Source organism: Panulirus ornatus, chromosome 25, assembly GCF_036320965.1.
Source record: "Panulirus ornatus isolate Po-2019 chromosome 25, ASM3632096v1, whole genome shotgun sequence".
NCBI lineage: Eukaryota > Metazoa > Arthropoda > Malacostraca > Decapoda > Palinuridae > Panulirus > Panulirus ornatus.
This window is the reverse complement of record NC_092248.1, coordinates 11,938,107-11,957,569: the sequence shown is the minus strand read 5'-3', so window position 1 is coordinate 11,957,569 and position 19,463 is coordinate 11,938,107. Positions and strand designations below refer to the sequence as shown.

General features: G+C 44.6%; 1 protein-coding gene across 2 annotated transcripts in view; it reads left to right on the top strand.

Moving 5' to 3' along the window:
• The first annotated feature begins 1,079 nt into the window (after positions 1-1,079).
• LOC139757270 (uncharacterized) overlaps positions 1,080-19,463 on the top strand; it is a 31,690-nt gene continuing 13,306 nt past the window's right edge. Inside the window, exons 1-3 of one of the 2 annotated variants that reach the window (XM_071677609.1) lie at positions 1,080-2,212; positions 6,568-6,606; positions 18,417-18,458. In XM_071677609.1, the coding sequence (XP_071533710.1) occupies positions 1,468-2,212; positions 6,568-6,606; positions 18,417-18,458 (826 nt within the window). In that variant the 5' untranslated portion in view covers positions 1,080-1,467. The remainder of the gene's footprint in view (positions 2,213-6,567; positions 6,607-18,416; positions 18,459-19,463) is intronic. The other variant, XM_071677610.1, reaches the window with a different exon arrangement.

Genomic DNA, 19,463 nt, shown 5'->3' with positions numbered 1-19,463 from the left:
GGAATTAGCAGCGTTTACTGAGTTTATGATTTCATAAGTCCGGAACTCAGAATTATTGGAGTTCCTTTGGTCTAGAATTCATTGTGGCCAGAATTCTCTCGGGTTAGAGCTTACTGGATCCTGATTGCTCTGATGTAGAACATTCTTGGTTCAGACTGCCATAGATTTAGTGATCTGTGGGTCTAAACTTGAAGTCGGACTCGCCGGAACTTTGAACTTCCCGAGTCCAAAAACTGCCCAGTTCAGAGCTTGGTTTCAGGCTAGCTCTCTCAGAGCTCCCTGACACTAGACCTATCAAGGCCTAAAGCATCCTGAGTCTAAAGACTGAGAGTTACATAAGGCTATGCTTCTGTTGGTCTAGGACTCTCGTAGGGCATACTTTTCCAGGCCACGAACTTCCCCTCTGGTCCGCCTCACGCTATAGTTAATGGAAGACAGAAAAACATGGAGCACTCGCCACTTGCAGGCCCAGGCTCCAGTCTTCACTTAGCTTGGAGAAAAATACCACATTGATTCTAGCGATAAAACTCTCTTCTTCCCTCTCCTCCCAAGTTGGAAAGGCAGCCAAAAAACGTGTGTATCTCGGAACTTTAAGAAATCCCAAGAATGAACTGGGCCACACTTCTCGGATCGGTGGGAGGAAATGTAAGGCAGGTGCGATAGTAGCTCGGTTTTATCATTTTAATCTCTTCGGTCGATCTTCAAGAGGAATAATTAATGGCATCTGTGAGAGATATTGTAATTTCTAAATCAAATATATGGGATGATGTAGGGTTAATTCCTTTTTCTCATTTGTAGTCCAAACAGCATTCTCATAAGATTATTATTCCCAGTAAAATTCAAATATCTGACTGTTATCGAAGCCCTTTTGTTACAAGATTTAACATAAGGATTTCTTGCAAGACGACCTACCACGTTATCCAGGCTCCTGGTGATGACGCTAGAAGAACGTCAGCTATTGGACAAGACGGCCCCAGTTAGGGTCGTCCTATTGGCCAGGGATAGTGAGAGGGCGGAGCTCCAGTGGTTTTGGGCGTGGCGAGGGCGGGGCTAGCGAGAGAAGCCCTCCAGATCGACTCGGTGACATTAACCGATGGTGGCTGATGCAGTATAGCACGTCCGTCAGTCTGAAAGCTTTCTCTCTCTCCGTCTGTCCCGTTCGCATCGTGCTGACAAACATCCTGGGCCGCGTCTGACTCAGCTTCTGGAACAGCGCTATTATTCTGGAGTGTGAATATCCACGAAGTTCACAGATGCAAAGTGATGTGTGAAGTGTGTGGAACATAGTGAAGACATCGAGCGTGTCCCTGAAAGGTGGTCGTCCACCAGTGTTTTAGGGAGACTGTGTTGTGTGTAGCGGGCGTGGGGAGGCGTGACACAGGTGGCTCTGGCTGGTAGCGGAGGAGTTCTGGTCTCGCGGGCAGGAGGTGCTAGCCAGTGATGGGCATCAGGCCGCTCTAGAGTACCATGGTGTTGGTGGTCGGCGCCTCAGAAGTCGCCATGTTCCCCGCAGCGAACAGGCCGCATCCGCCGCCGCACTCTGTGATGACCCAGCAGAGCCATGCTGGCTACTTTGGTTACTACCCTTCGCAGCAGGCAGCTCACCACCACCACCACCACCACCATCCTCACCACCACCATCAGTACGCCCCGCCAGACCTCAACTGCAATCTCCAGCCCTTCATGACGGGCCAGTTCGGAGATGGCCTCCAAGGGGCCGCATGGCACAACCCTGCTATGTACATGTCTGCGCCACACCCCTCGGCCGCCCACTGTCAACAAAGGTCTCCCACTGGGTATGAGGACTGGGTAGCGCCGCTACATCATAATGGAGCTCCAGGGGGCGCGTCCCCCCTGCCACAGCCCCCTGCGTTGTCGTCGTCGAACCCTGGGGGCGTCCAGCAGCCCCCACACACCCCATCTCCATGCGCCCCAAGTAACACCACACAGCAAGGACCCGCTTCCCCGACTTTCGCTCATTATCAAAAGTTGGCCCCCGTGCCCGGGCCCCCGGAGTTCGGCAGCGACGGGGGCGTCTCAGGGGGCGGCGGTGGGGCCCAATCGCCGCACGAGGGTATTCTACCCTTGGGGGAGGGCGCGGCTGACGCTGGCTCCCCGCCCACGACACACGCCCAGCCACCACGCCCACAACAAATCCGATCACCGTTCGAGTGGATGAAGAAGCCTTCGTACCAGGCGCAGCCCAGCTCAGGTGAGCGTCGCATGTAGGATACTGTTACTGTCCTACATCAGGTCTCCTCTAATCTGTCCCTACCAAGTATTGTTCTCCAGCAGATAACCTCGTCTTAGACCATCAGGCTTTCTATTATCTGTACTCCCAAAGGTGGGTGCCCTCCGAGGGAGGGATTACAGAAAACTTAATATAAGGAGGAGAAAGAGAGAGACCGCCAACAGAGGAACGAGAAAAACAAACTAGTGACTAAGAACAGTAATAAGCGCGAATGGCAATCAATTAAATAATATACACAGACCAAAGAGCGAGTAGACGATTATCAAGAGAGAAGCGACCGAGAGAAAACCAAGACGTCGCTGCTGAAGGCGTCATGATGATCTGTTTTGTATCACTTGAGTATCTGATCACGTCTTACCTGTAGGCTGACGGAGACGACAGTTTCAAACCCTGTCATGCAACAGAATCGCTGAGGTTCACCGTGTAACACTACAGATAACTGATTGTATTAGTCATTATCATCAGCCACACGATGGGATATTTTCTTGAAGAAATTTTCACTTATCTATCTCAGTGTAGAGCAAATCCTGATGTGTGTCACGGTTCTGAGAAGGCCTCTTGGTGTGCGGGATGTCCCAGTGTTCTTGATGGTTGGGATGTCCCAGTGTTCTTGATGGCTGGAGTGTCACAGTAATTTTGATATCTGGGAAAACCCAGTGATCTCCTTCTGGTGACGCCGATGATAACCTTCCATAGAGTAAATCTCTTTATTATAGATAACAAGAAAAGCCTCGGCTTTGTCAGGTTAAATCCATCTTGCTCGACCGAAAAAAGAAATAGTTTCATTCATATTTCCGTATTGCAGAGTGATTAGATCATTACCTGTACGTTATTCTAATACATATTAATTACTCATTACCTAACTGTGTTTATCAGTAAGGAAGACATGGATGGGAATGGATACAATCGCATGTCGCTTCGGTAGACATAAAAACGATTTTGTTATCAACGTCAACAAGCCACCATTACGGTTTGTAATGCGTACTTAACTATACCACTAGTGAGTTTTATGTCCACGCAAGGAAATAAAAAGTGTATAATATCCTATGATTTACTTTCCCATTATACCTGAGTGTCTGCCGCATCTTGGGTGTATGATATATAACCGGCAGCTAGAGAGAACGGGCTGAGTGCTACTGAGAGTGCGTATAAACGCTGAGACATGTCTGAGTTAAACTTTATTATTCTTGTATAAGGAAACATGAAGGCAAGAGTACTTGATGCTGAACCTTCTTCCGGCACAAAGGAATCAGCGGAACTAAGAATACGAAGCCAGGATCTTAGATCTCAGCATATCTGCTAATCTATCATACAAGTTATCTCATTCTATTCACACTTTTATCATACTTATCACTACGAGAGACTTAAATGGTTCTATATCTTGGGAAACCCATAGAAATCTAATCATAAGTCACGACTTAGTCGCTAGTAAAAGCTTTCTGTACCTCACCCATTCACAACGGCGGGGAAGGTGATCTATGTTTGCGACGGATCCCAGAACTGACTTACATTTTGTTGTTGTAAATATGTTGTAAATAACTGTTATCATAAGGCGCTTGGAAATGACCCAGGAAGAAGGGTACGTCAGAGACCAGGGGTAGGTAGCTATAGTACATAAAAGATTACTTTTCTTATACAAAAGCGGGAAGTTTGTAGAGATGTTAGTCTTGGATGATACCGTCCAGACAGTAAATCGCTGAGCATATAACGTAACAAAGGAGTATGCTGATTGGCTGGATGCATTAGCGTAATTCTTAACGACTCCAGTTATTTAGCCGGTTATTCCCCAACGTCTACTGTCTTCGTGTGGCTTTTTATTTTGCCGGATGGTTCGCGATGTCGTCTTCAGCGGTCGTTACGTTTCGCTGCGGTGGGTCAGGTGATTGGAGACGGTCGGAAGTGTAGGAGCACGACTCGGAAATGGAAACTGCATTCTGAAATTGTAGTTTATAACGTTGACAGTACCACTGAGATTTCTTCATAACATGGGAGTTGAGATAGCGGCGACAGCTCGACTTGCCGGTATGAGTAAGCGACGAAGACTTGGGTAATTCCTTTATGCAAATACTCAAATGTACACAACTGTAGAGGTGTTCATTTTTGTGCACATCTTTCCCAGATTTCGCTCTAGTGAATAGGACTTATTAGGCAGGTCTACTGATGTTCTATATTTTCATCAACTTTTAGCAAGTTGTTTTGGTGAAATTTCGCATATATATATATATATATATATATATATATATATATATATATATATATATATATATATATATAAGACGCCTAACACGTCCTAATTTCTTCATTTTCGTAACATATTCTGTGCATTTAGAAATCAGTTTAACCAAACCAAATAATGGATAGAGGCCCCACTACCTCTCTCTGTTGAAGAAAACTTTTAAGAAAAGAAACCAGAGACCGAAGCTTAAAGTGGCGGGGAGAAGGTTAATGTTACCCAGAATGCTGGAAGCTTTAAATGAAAGTAAGACACTGCGAAAACATCTTACATACGAGAAGCCAAATTTCCATTTATTACGCGAAAAACAAGTTCTGTAGCCTGTGAGGCTGGAGTTGGTTAAGTGCCGCGCTTATTGCAACGCTGGAGAAGTAGACAAACTGATTTTTGAGAGGAGAAAATAAACGCCATATATTCGACGTTACTGGTTTTTTGAATAGGACAGTACGACCCTTGTGTACGACAGCACGACCTTTGGGTATGATGATCTGGCCATTAACCTTACTCTGAAAGGTCAGATGAAAGGCCAGGAAATAATACCCCTATTATATATATATATATATATATATATATATATATATATATATATATATATATATATATATATATATATATACTTATACTTTTTTTTGGATATTCTTTACTTAACCAATAATTCAAAATTTTACCTTATTGAAAACTGGCAAAACTCTGGAGTCCTCAATCTGAATATCTTGGTCCTCCCTCCCCATCTGCTATGTGATTACTATGTATTTGTGATTACTATTTGCATGTTTGCGGGGAGAGAGTTTTACAGTTGTGTTGCCTCATTTCTTTACCTTCTGTAAAAGTGCCATGATTTTACTCTTATGTGAGTACAAACATACAACCCCCCCTCCCCAAGGCAAAGTCGGGTACTAGCCATTTATCAAGCAGCTCCGAGAGAAGGATGAAAAGGTGGGTTGGCTGAGAGCCGACTACCGTACCTAGAATTCGAGCTGGGGCAGGCCCGTGCGTGAATCTCGGTCAGGAACCCTGTATGTGATATCATATTTGTTTCACTGGAAGGAGGAGCTATTAAACTTTCTCCAATATATAACTTTTATAACTTCTGTATGTTGTTCCCATTCGCACGGTTTCATCATACAGATTATTCCAATTCATCCATCCACCTATAGAAGTACACCTTTACATCTCTTCTATCAGGTCACTTCCTAAATTTCGTGTTATGGCCTTTGGTTGGTCTGCTCTTACACGTGCCGAATTACTGTCTACTGATGACATCATAAAACAAGCTTGAAAATTTAAAGGTTGTGGTCCCGTCACTCATTACTCTTCCTTCTTCTACTCCCCGTAACTCAGCTCTCTTACTTCTGGTACCGTCTTATTGACCTCCTCCGGATCTTATCTTAGTTCGGCGACCAAACCTGATAAACAAATTCAAGTTTTGGTGTCATGTAGGATGTGATCAGCTAGTTAGATATCCATAGGCTTGAATGCTCCTCATTTTTTATCAACTCACAGTTTGTCTCTTTACTGTTCTCCTGATATGGAACTCTGGCGACAGGTTAAGAACAATGTAATCTTCCAAGTCCCTCTCATGGAGATTCCTGCGGCTTACCTCCTGTGTGTGTGTGTGTGTGTGTGTGTGTGTGTGTGTGTGTGTGTGTGTGTGTGTGTGTGTATGAGTGTGTGTGTGTGTACTATTATGGTCATTCTTCCATAAACACTCGTCTTTACCTCTAATTTTTCCGCATATCCTTATCATTAGTGGTCTCAGTTTTGGTGCTTGCGTTCATGCACACCTGACTGGGTGGATTTATATTCTTGTCCTCACTCTGCCAGAACATATATGTGCCTACGTGTGTTTGAGGAAGAATCATTTAATTATCTCTATGAGTTTCATTTTCCCGGTGTCATGTACCTTTATGAGTGTCTTGTTGTGAGTGTGTGTGTGTGTGTGTGTGTGTGTGTGTGTGTGTGTGTGTGTGTGTGTGTGTGTGTGTGTGTGTGGTGCCGTTCTGGAGAATGTTAATTACGAGTTTCTTCATTCGATGTTAGTGAGGAACCATAGCGTCACTCACATTCCAATTTCTCTTTCTAGATGGCGCCTACCTGGACATGGATGGAATAGCGATGAAAGGTCAGTAAGTACTACATACGTAGTGGTTAGTGGTAGTAGCAGCAGCAGCAGCATTAGTAGTAGTAGTAGCAGTAGTAATAGTAGTAGGTAGTACTATTAGTAGTAGTAGTAGGTAGTACTAGTAGTAGTAGTAGTAGGAAACATTCTGGAGTCGCTTGCTAAAGGCATCTAGATTCCAGTCATTTTCCAGTACACGTCACAGGTCGTCGTCCTGAGGCTTCTGGTACGACCTCGTCCCACCATAAATACACGTCAGGACCCTGTCTCTCCTCCACCCAGCCATAACAACCTCCGCTAACTACCTACTGCCAGTAAATGCTCGTAACGTTCGACAAATTGCCTGTTAAGTTTGACCAAGGGAGCGGACGTGCTCTGTTACCACAGCGCCGACGACCCTTTTTAGCTGTTGTGTCTCGACAGCCTCCCTGATGCTATAGCTATAGAATTCTATCTAAGTGTATGAAGACAGCCAAGACCTCAGTCTTGGTCTAAGATCTGGGGACAATATGCTTCCCTCAGGATCAAGACCCTGCCAGTCTCCTCCACCTTGCTCAGAATAAAACTTATTTTTGTCATCGATTCGGCTGAGTTAGCATGCAAGTTGGGCGATTTACCAATGGCCTGGGTGTACAGCTCCCAGTGGGGCTGTTCCAAGAGCTGGGGGCAGAGCGGCCGTGTGTGTGTGTGTGCGTGTGTGTGTGTGTGTGTGTGTGTGTGTGTGTGTGTGTGTGTGTTTAACATGTATTTTTTTTAGTGGAGGTGGGTGTATTCACAGGCCTATCAATCAATGCTTATATTTCTCATGTACAAATCTACCCTCAGCTTTCAAAATAGCGATCAATACAAACATACTACAGTTCAGTTACGTCTACATCAGTATCTAGGTGTATACATACGTCTATGAATACATACATACACAATTGTATGCATACAGATACATACCTGTCATGTATGAGATCTAAATTTGATTATGTATGATTACACATTTGACCTGGAGTATACTTATTCCTTAAACTGACTTGTGGGTTTTGCGTGAGAGTCTGTGTGTGTATGCGTGTACTTGAGGCGTTCATGTGTAGAGTATGGCGAGTATGTATGGGTCTTGGCGTCCGGCAGGGAGTTATACATCCTATTCCATTCTTCTCAAAGTACGAGGCCATTATTTTGCTTCAACATCAGAACTGAAACTTTATGCTTATAGCCATAACGCACTGCCAGATGTCCTCATGTTATGGAAGATGGAGTGTGGTAGTATTTCTTAGCTATGATCTTGCTTATCAAAGTTCCTTGCAACGAACATCATGGAAAATATGTATTGTTTTTCTAAGATGAAGTTTTATCATTCAAGTGTCGATTGCTGTGATGCTGTGTGCTTCTCTATGCTGCTTGCATCAGTCGCATACAGGAAAATTTACAAGGAACAGGTATACAAGGAGGAGTACTTAGTATAAAGAAAATACAAGTACGGTTGATCCTTTAATGGTGTGTGTGTGTGTGTGTGTGTGTGTGTGTGTGTGTGTGTGTGTGTGTGTGTGCGTGTGTGTGTGTGTACAGAGAGGGTGAGAATCAAGGAGATTTAGGAAAAAGAGTAAAGAAAGACATGGGGATTAGAGAGACAGATGATTAGTGACGGGAAAAAAGATAGGAAGACCTGGACAGAATATGGTTAATAGAGACAGGGGGATATCTGTGAAATTGAGGTGGTTAGAGGAGCAGAAAGATAGACATTTACGACGGTGGTGGTGGCTTAGACGGGGAGGGAGGGGACGGGAAGAGTAGACAGGAGGTGGGAATGTAGGAAGGGGCCATAAATCAAGTGTGAGGCACATTACGTGAATATAAAAATGTGTATCCAAGACATTACCTTATACGAGGCCTAAGAGACGTTCACCAAAGGGGAAACCATATATATATATATATATATATATATATATATATATATATATATATATATATATATATATATAGATATATTGGATAGAGAGAGAAAGAGAGAGAGAGAGGTGTCACCTACTACGAATACCCATGACTAGATGTAGATATAAAGGCAAGGATATATAGTGGGGAGTAATCTATTAAAGGCGATGACTGCTGAGTAATAAGTGGCGGGTAATTGATAGTGTTAGGTAGTAGGTGGCAGGCAAATCGCCGATCAGGGAGGTACTCCCGCCTGGCTATCAGGAGGATTAGTCGTGGCGACTCTATCATTTATCACGATTTATCATGATCTGTCACGTTCCCCTCCCTGGTCCAGGTTGATGTTTTTATCCTGCTTCACCTACAAGTCAGTCGCTGGCATCCTCAGACTCACACCCCATCCCATACATAACACTTTACGACACATAACTCAGACAACTTTTTACTCACGCCTCTAGATTTTCCTCACTTCACACCATCAAGATCCAGACAGCGCACCAACTTAATGTTTTTCCGGATATGAATGTGAGAGACGCCGATCGAGGGGAGCCAGGTGGTTTCCAAGGCCACCTTTGACCAACAGCATCAATCTAAAGGAGCTCACCTACTCTCCTCCAGCACTGCTCCCACACCTGGCTGTTGCTGTAATCATTTCTGCAACATTCGGGGTCTCAACCAGCATCCCTCTGTAGAACCCCATTAATCTGATTCTTCGTATGTTCCCTCTGACGCCCTCCGTCCAAACCTCCGACCATAATCCCTACAATCATCTCTGCTCCAAAGAGGGTGGTCGTGGTTTAATGTTTCTCCCTCGATTCCAGCCCGACCCAGCCTACATCTGAAACTTCAGCGGGTAGAACAGCTTTATTTGGTACCTTACTCTCCTCTGATTCTAATCTGGATGATCCCGCATCCTCCCCATCTCCTCCAACTGGAACTATGACTCAAAACGACCAAAGTCGCTTTTTCCAGATGACTATGAACCAATGTTAATCACAGTAGGTCAAGCGAACAACCACGTGGGCGAGGGGTTGTGACGACCCGCCCATTTTCAAGGTCGTATGACTACCACTTGAGTCGTTCCAGCCCTAAAGGAACGATCGCACTTCATACAATGAGAGAGAAGCAAACATCCAGTAATCATTTTAATGGAGCACCTCCATAAATATAGAGGCATGAACGTTGGTGAAAAATGTGGTGGTGATGAATTGCATGACACGCAGTCTACCACACACACACACACACACACACACACACACACACACACACACACACACACACACACACACACACACACACACTAGCCGAGACCATCAACAAGACGTACGACCCTTGGGGTCCCACAACAATTACTTTGGCGATGTTGGGACACGTTCACACTTCACACTCGCGACGCTTCGGTTATTGGCGTCTGTCATACTGACTGCTGGGGGCTGGAGACGGGAGGGGTTCTGGGGTAGGACTACGGTGCCAGTTGTGTGGGGTTAGTGGCAAAACGAGACATTGACAGACGAAGAAGGTATTAGCAGATCACGTCGGCACGGAGCGATATCAGGTCTTGTGTTATCTGTGTTTCCAATGTTCTCCAGTACATCATCGAGCGGACGACCCGGATATCGAACTGGCCAGATCCATGTGCTTAGGACGCTTGATAAAGGGTTCGGTCCTCTTACCCCAGGGGCTTATGAAGGATCAGAAGATAACAGGTGGATCTCAGCTTACCTCTGCACTGATCATTTATTGCTAGATCGTAACAGACCTATACGATTATGGAGTTAGAATCATATATATATATATATATATATATATATATATATATATATATATATATATATATATATATATATATATATATATATATATATGTTGACGCAAGTGGATAGAGACGGTTGGGAGAACATCCCTATCTTCCTTGGGCCACCAGTTGGTGTGGGATGGTCACTGGTCAGGTTGCTGGAGGAGTGAGAGGTGAGGGAGGGGTTGTGTGGGGTGATGGGGTGGGCTGGGCCTGGGATGGGCTTCGCGGCTGTTAGGGACCAACTGGTCACGGGGTTACGACGGTGTTAATGGTCGTTGCGGTGACGTAATGGCTCTGTTTGTGTCTACCAAAGGTGGTCGTCGGCTGAGGGAAAATCTGCCAAGATGGCGGTCATGGTTAGACCTATTTGTCGAGCACGCGGCGTGGCCACACAGGCCCGGGACCCGTGGGGGAAAGAAGATGAAAAAAAAGAGAGATAACGCTACGTTTGGTCGCTGGGCTCCTGCGCCCCTTCAGCCACGGCCAAAACCAAGCTTTATTGGTCAGTTGTCCCCAGGTCCGCGCGGTGGCTACTTTTAGAGGCGGTAGTGGGTGCTTCTAGTAGATCCCTGGTGTAGTCTTCCAGTAGACCCGTAGCTTAGTCTGGAGTCTTCCAGTACATCCTTAGCGGGTCTGGAGTCTTCCAGTAGATCCCAAGCGTAGTTCAGGATCTTCCAGTAGATCCCTGGCGTAATCGAGAGTCTTCCAGTAGATCTGGCGTAGTCTGGCGTCTTCCAGTAATTATCTGGCGTAGTCTGGCGTATTCCAATAAATCTAAAGTTTTGTAGGGATCTCTTGCTGGGTTTGGATTCTTCTTATGATTATCAACATTATCTGATAATGATAATGATCATGATAGAAAAACAAATGATAATAATAATAATAATAATAACAATAACAATGAGAATCATGATAATAATGATTATGATAATAACCTCCCCCAGCCAGCATGGGAGAAGGTCCTGGTTTCTTAAAAATCCTGAATCGTTTGTGACCAATATTAATGACCTGACTACCATGAGTAAGTGCCTCATCATCTGATGTGATTCATCCTCATCTGACCCCAATGACGTCAGTGTGATGAGGCATATTAGCAGAGATCAGTTGTATAGATTAGGAGCCACGCCTGCGCGCGCAGTCCACGTACTTGAGGACCAATCGATTGATTAGAAGGATTAATTCCTTCGTTTTTAGATGATTAATGATATATTGATTAATCCCCAGTGATATGTAGGTAACAGGTTATACAACAATCACAGGTTGTATGCCATCTGTTATGAGTTTGTACCGGTTCTGGTTAACAATATTGTATCTTGCAACTGAAAGGAATCAAAATGACTTTCATCTCTCCTAATTCTTATCATAGTGTCATTATTCACTGAGTATTTCAACCTGATTGCAGAATACTCTCTCTCTCTCTCTCTCTCTCTCTCTCTCTCTCTCTCTCTCTCTCTCTCTCTCTCTCTCTCTCTCTCACACACACACACACACACAAACTGGATTAGAGAAAGATTACCTTTAGATAGTTTTCGTTAATGCAATGTGACGTGGAGTGATTAACTACCAGAGACTACTTCTTATGTACTCATCACTGACCTGCGCCTACTGTGAGTAAACTCCCCCTTGATTCGGTGAATACATGATCTCACTGAGTTAATCATTCGAAATCCTAATCAGTAAGAGTCAGTGCTGGCCGGGAGTGGAACCGATGGATTGATTCGTTTTATTGATTCTCTTGAAGTCCAAATTATTTGATGATATAATCGTTCCAAACAGCGATAAAGAATCGTTTAGATTTAACCAACCGTGATTCATATAAGTTCATCTATATATATATATATATATATATATATATATATATATATATATATATATATATATATATATATATATATATATATATATATATATATACTGCAGGTGTTACCCTACGCCCTTCCCCATCTCAGGTCAGTGGGTAATTACTGGCCTAATTGCCACGGGTGGTCGTTAAAGACGTTCCCTGAGGGAAGCTGTTGGTGGGGTGTAATGTCTCCCCCAGGCTGGGGAGCCAGCATCTCTGACATTCCCTAGCATCATTGATGTCTTCTAGCACCAACGACGTCTCCCTAGCACCACTGACGTCTTTCCAGGACGACTGACATCTTTCCAGCACCTTAACCGTAATGACCTATGGTCAACTACAAGGAAATTGCAGTTCTTCGGTGAGCCAGATAATACCACATATAACTAGATATATCACATACATAACTAGATATGACTAGATATAACCAGATATATCATAGGTATAGCAAGACGATATAACCAGATAGAACAACGAAGACTTGAGTACCGTCTCTTCAGTTGCTTCGAATCCTCTAATTCAGTCGCCAAATTTCGAACGATGTTTATCTCATGGGGACTCGAGTGCTGTGGATATTTGTTTTATCTTTATAAGATTAAACAAATAAACCCTTTATAATTAGATAGATTGAATTGATCCATAACTGGAAAGACGTCAATTTCTAGTGTTGTGGATCTTTTAAAAGATAATTGAATTGCCGTGACGAAGATTCAAGAAAGGCAAAATCAGACAGGTGGGCCCGAGTGGGTATCGCTCCCGTCGGAGGGTAAGGTTTAGGACGCTTCAAAATACAAGACATATGATCGCGGGACAGTAGATGGTGCTGACAGCAACATAGGTAATAACATATGTGCAACACAAAGCAAGTTCGCAATGTGTCATACAGACACAGTGTTGCGTACAGTCGTTAGCACTGATGGCAATAAGAAAGGTCAGATATAGAATAGTGTTTATCTCTCATAAGATTCATATGCTTCGCTCAGATTGAAGCCTCGACTCCAGTGAATCTTGAGTTCAAGTTGTGGTCTTTTATATGACTTGAAACCACTAAGGGAAATATAGAGAGTATGTTAAGCGGCTTGAGGAGTGTGGTATACGAGTCCTGGGGCACAGAACCATTTTCTGGGAAGAGTGCGGGTGTAGTGTGCGGTGTGGTGTGCGGGGAAAGTGCGGTGTGAGGTGCAGGGGGAGTGCGGTGTGGTGTGAGGTGCGGGGAGAGTGCGGGTGTGGCAGGTGTGTGTCAGAGACTTCGCTTCTCACCTCCCTGGTAATGGCGGCTCCTCCCACAAAGCTCCACGCGCGGCCTTTGTTCCCGCCGCCACCGCCGCCATCTTACCGCTCCTACACTCCCGCTCTACCTGCCTCCCTTGTTTACTCGGAACATTTTGCCATTATTGTTGTTTATTTGTCGTGGTATCTGCCGCAAAAAGTGGCGTGAATCTGACATCCCTGGAGAGGTCAGTCCTGGTGGCACTTTGAAAGACGAGGTCCGTGAAGGCGATGTGATATTGCCGTCTGTCGTCGAAAAGACCCACTGTTGCAACTTATGACTGGGGTTTTGCTGGGTTTGATTGTCAAAAATAAATGGAAGAATGTATCAGACAAACCACAGTGGCAGTCACGAATCTTAGTGGCCTCTGGTCCCTGTCGCATCACCGACCTCTGTGGATTTGTTCGTATCACCGACGATTCCGGAATTAGTCGCATCCCCGATGTCTACGAGCGCTGTCGCATCCCCGACGTCTTCGGGATTTTCGCTTCCGCGACGTCGGCGGACTCTGTCGCATCCCGACGTGTCTGTCCTCTGTAACATCCCCGACATCTGTTTATCTGCTGTATCCTCGTGTCCCACAACTTCTGCCTAGCTAGGCATATCCTCAGTTCTCAGCATCAACGTAATGATAAAGATAACGGGTAAGATAACGGGTCAACCATAAAACAAATCATGTTGGGCGTGGAGGACCAGGACTCGCGCGGAGGTGTCGACCTGCCGCCTCTGTTAACCAAGCCTCACTCAGTACTGATAACTCGACAGGTGCTTCGCAATGACTCGAACCACACCTCACTAACTAGTATTTCTAACAACCTCCACGTGATACACAAGAGACACAGTAAGGAAATGTCATCCAGTTGGTTGATTTGAATATGGAAAGTTCACGGTGAGGGCAGCAGCAGTATCGGCTACCTGAGATTAGGTCACGTAGGCAATTGACCTGGGTCAGGTAGGGTTAAGCGACACATTCTTGGTAAACACGCGTACTTTACTACCCATTAACAACCAAGAGCCAAATATCTCAAGTACCTCAGTAATGGGGAAAGCAATTTTCCTTTATGATAATGATGTGTCAAACACCTTAATGTTCTTCATTCGTTCATAGCAAGGATTGAAATGTGTACATGTATGTGTGCGTCTGCAGATGTATGTCTTGGGTACACGTCAATAAAAATGCTGAGAAACTTCACAATAAGTCTCCATTAAACAACTGCAGTACACAGAGGCTGGCTTAACTGGCTAGCGCTCCCAGACTAACATGACTCTTCTGACGTTCAGTTAGACTGTTTACTAACATGAATTAGGAAGCCCCAGCGAATATTGTTTTATGTCTTCATCTTTACCGGCCAGGAATGCACTCAGAATTCATGCACAGCAAACTGGGAGACGTATGAAGTATCTTGTACCAAACACTTTCCATGAGAAGTGTGATAAAAGACTTGTGTTTCAGAGGTACCCCCAAGCCAGACCTCTTATACATTCCTTTTGCCGTGAGAATTTATGATATATATTCAGTAAATGAAGGGCTGTTTTCAATTCCGCTTTATCAACACCAATCACACGTGTATGGGTTCATGCTGGTTCATCTGTCTCACTTGATGATCCAGTCTTAAGATTCGGATGACAAATGATTGAGGTCAATAGGCAAAGGTCGGAGGATCAGTATGTGAAATTTGTCAACGTGTGGCCAGCCCCCCACACACCAGGTCACACATACATGAGAAAGTGACCCAAGGTCACGACCTACAAGCTTAACACCTCAGTATTTGCTTTTTTGCATTTTCTCCACAGGTTTACTGTCTCTCTGTGTTTCGAACCATTTATAGGTTCACTGTCTCTGTGTCTCGTACCATTTATAGGTTTGCTGTCTCTCTGTGTCTCGTATCATTTATAGGTTTACTGTCTCTCTGTGTCTCGTATCATTTATAGTTGCATAAATGGATAAGAAGAAATTCAAGCAACAAACCCATGGCTTCCTTCCGAGGATTCCCGGTATTCTGTTGTTGTTTGAATTCCTTGTTATGAACGGTTTACATGGTCTCTGGCGGACTCCTCCCCAAAAGGACGTAAAAATTGAAAAATAGTTGTATTTTCCAGTAATATATATATATATATATATATATATATATATATATATATATATATATATATATATATATATATATATATATATATATATATATATATATAACCAATGAATTATAAGTTCTTATATTTGAATCATTATATAAATTCTCTGACTCAAAGGGCAATTACAAATACGTTTGTACTACGTAGTTACAACACTAGACCATTGTTAAAGCTTGATATGCGGGTGATTTAATGAAGTCGATAGAGGGTTTGGGAATGGTCTGGCAGCCGATGTCTTGCCTATACCCGGCCACAGTCCGATGTAGAACTGACCAGCCAATACCGAGCTTCAGGTAACCCAACGTACCCTGCTTCGTTTTCCCTCACGGAGATGAAGAATATCGGGATTTGCTAAGTTACTGATACGGTTGCGCGCCGACCCGGTGCCGCCGAAATAGACGCCGCCGATACAGATACCGCTGTATCGGGTGTCGCCGATAGAAATGTCACTGATACATGCGCCGCTGAAAGGGGGCTACCCATACGGGTGTCACCGATAAAAGTCCTACAAATACGAGTGATGCCGATGAGGATGTCGCCGATATGAATTTCTCCGATATGGATGCCACCGATACAGGTGTCGCCCATATAAATGCTACAAGTTCGGTCATCTCCGATACGGACACTGCCGATACCGGTGTCGCTAATTTAGGCGTCGCCGATACAGGTTCTGCGGATACGAGTTTTGCCGAGCGTCATCACCGATGTAAATGTAATTGATGGGGTTCGGCCGATATAGATGTTACCAATAAGGATTTTGCTCAAAGGAACCACTGGTACAGATGCAGCCGACGCAAATTTCACCGATTAGGGTACATCCGATATAGATTTCGACGATAAAGTGGCCGCCGATAAGATATCTCCGACGTGGATACCGATGTTGTAGGTCTCGCCGATGCTAACGCTGCAACCAGGAACGTCGCCGATGCGGGTCCCGCCGATGGTGCTGCCGCCGATATGCTTATCGGAAAACCTACGCAATACAGAGATTTTATCGGTATTCTGGTCCTTGTTCCAGCAATACGGTAGTGTTCTTCATAACACCAAGAACAATTAACAAATGTCTGATCGACAGAGACGTAATTAAAGAGATATAGTAATTAATATTTTTGTTGATGGAATGATGAAAGAGGAATCAAAAGAATGTGTATATATAAATAAATACATAATTTCGAGTTGTGTCTTCCTCACATCAGTCTAGTGCCTTATATGTTTCCCTTCGTAAATTCATATCATCTACTAAAACTGCTGTATTAAACCACTTCTTTCTCTCCACCTTCCGCGGGTAAGGTCGGTTTCTGTACTCTATCATTGGTCATCAGTTTTGTCATTGTTCTTTTTGTACCTTCTATGCATTCTATACTCATTCTTTAATTTCGGAACCATCTGTACTGTAAGGGTCCAAGGGAAGTATTTATAGATGTAGAGAGAATTGTAGAATGACATGCAAATGATTGTATTATGTCTACGTAAGAGTATGTAGGAAGGTAACGCGACGATATCTAAGCGTGTAGGTGGAGAGGGAGGGTGTCTGAGTGTGTAGATAAGGATAGGGAGGGTATCTGAGTGTGTAGGGAGAAGAGATGGTACCTGGGTGGCAGGAGATGCTCCCGATGGATGGTGATAGGCAGGCCCGGAGCGTGGACAGCCTATGGCTTCCCTACTGACCCACACCGAACACACCAATTTGTTGTGACAACCCGCCAGCCACCGTCTCCAGACCCCCTGTGTTCCTTACCCAAACACCCCGACCTCAACTCTGTCTCAGCGAACATCTCCGTCGCATAAACTCCCATCTCGAACCTTCCCGTCCTGAACCTTCCTCCTCATAATGTAGCTCCTCAGCGCCTCTTCTTGTCCCTAACACTCGATCAGAAGTGGATGTCCAGCTCTTCAGGCATCAATTCTCTAGTAGGATCACCGGAGGAAGTCGAGGCCAGGGTCCGACACAGAGCCCCAGATCTCCCGACTACCTGTAGATACCTATCTGCCGTCTAATCCTCCTTGGGTTTGACTGAGACAATTTTTCACCTCAGATCTGTTGTGAGACAGGAGTGAGACGTCAGAGACACGCCTGGAGACACGGGGAAGCTGAGCTAATCCGTCTATGTTGGTGTAATGTGCGCGAGTCGCGACAGGCATTAGCCAGAGGCTTTGACGAGTTAAGGAAATTGTTGGTACAACGGAGAGGAGAAGGACCACCTCCGTACCGTTATTGTGGCTCGCAGCCAAGCACGGCCAAGGCTGAGGCTACTGGCAAAGCCTGGCCGGCCAAATTTTGACACCTCACAGAGAGACTCTTAGCATGCAAGAGGAGTCTCTTGGCTGGTTATCTTACTAACTCGGTCAGTGATTTCGACGTACTCAAAACTCAAGACAGAGGATGAAATATTCTACCTTTTACCCTAATCAGACAGGGAAGTATAGCTGGGTTCTGATGCTAAGCTTCATTCAGATTCTTAGCTCTTGAACACGACTGTACGACCCTCGAACACGACGGTACAATCCTTAAACACGACGTTGCTGAGCCGTAGGTATGATAGCCTGGGTTTTGCCTTGACTCTAAAGGGTCAAGTCAAAGGCTGGGTCATCATACTGAAAAGATCATACCATCATGTGTAAGGGTCATACCGTCTTGCTCAATGGGTTGGTACCAGTTTCCTTTGATGATATGAGACAAGAGGTGAAGAGTGATGAGTTAGTGCGTGCATGAGAGTTCTGTAACTAATCATTGATGTAGAAAAGTAATGAAGTAAGATAGAAATAAGAAAGAAGTAAGATAACAGTAAGAAAGAAGTAAGATAGGAGTAAGAAAGATATGTGACGGAAGTGAACTGTTGTCCCAACAGGTACGATGAAGGAGGAGACTGAGAGAGGCACTTGGAGAGCTGGTAAGTACCCGAGCTCACCTCCCTGTGTAGTACCATCACGGAATGGGGACCCAATGACTTGGTCAGATTCAACAACATCAAAACTACATCCTCTCCTGTATCATCTAAATCTAATTCGTTTCCTACTGTTCAATATCAAACCATTCATTTCCATCCTACAGCAACATACCCATGCTAAGCATATGCTAATCCTCCTTTATGTTCCGGAAACCCAACAATATTAACGTCGCAAAATCTGCCTCCCAGAAGCTGGGTTACCTCCTTGTTCTACAAGTACCATTTCAACCTCTGTTCTCGTGGGCTGTCTGCATGCATGTCTGAGCCCTTCTGACATAGACCCGTGACACGCGAGAGAGTAAAAATCACAATCATGAATCCATATAGAAAACAAACACAATCTGTCATAGTACACTTTCATCCAACGAACCAACATAGCTGACGTGAAATCTGAACTAACCAATCAGCCAACGTTAGCACGTGGCTAGACACCCAGGGTTTGGCGAGTACAATCCTACCATTTAGTACACTGGGTACTTGAGCCCTTACCAAGATACCATCACACAGAAAGATACCAGGACACGCGCTGCTTGCCCAGGAGAGAGGTAGAAACAAAGTCAATGGTATCTAAGCTGGTACCTTGAGGGACGCCTTTCGGAGGGAGGTAGATGGGTAGATTAGCAGATGGAAGCAGGGAGATTGGGTGGATGGCTGATTAGGATAATGATAAGGAAGGAGAGGCAGAATTAAGTAAAGAGATTACAGGTGTGTAAGGAGACTACAAGTGTGTAGAGGTGCCACAAATGTGTAGAAAGATCACATGTGTGTAAACAGGCCAAACATGTGTAAGGAAGCCACAACTGGATAGAAACCATCAGGTGGGAAGGGAGACCATTTTGGTGTGTAAGGAAACCGCAGGTGTGTAAAGAAGCCACAGGTGTGTAAAGTGACCGCAGGTGTGTGGAGAGAAACCATTGGGTATATCTGCCCATGGTTGTTGGCTTAGCT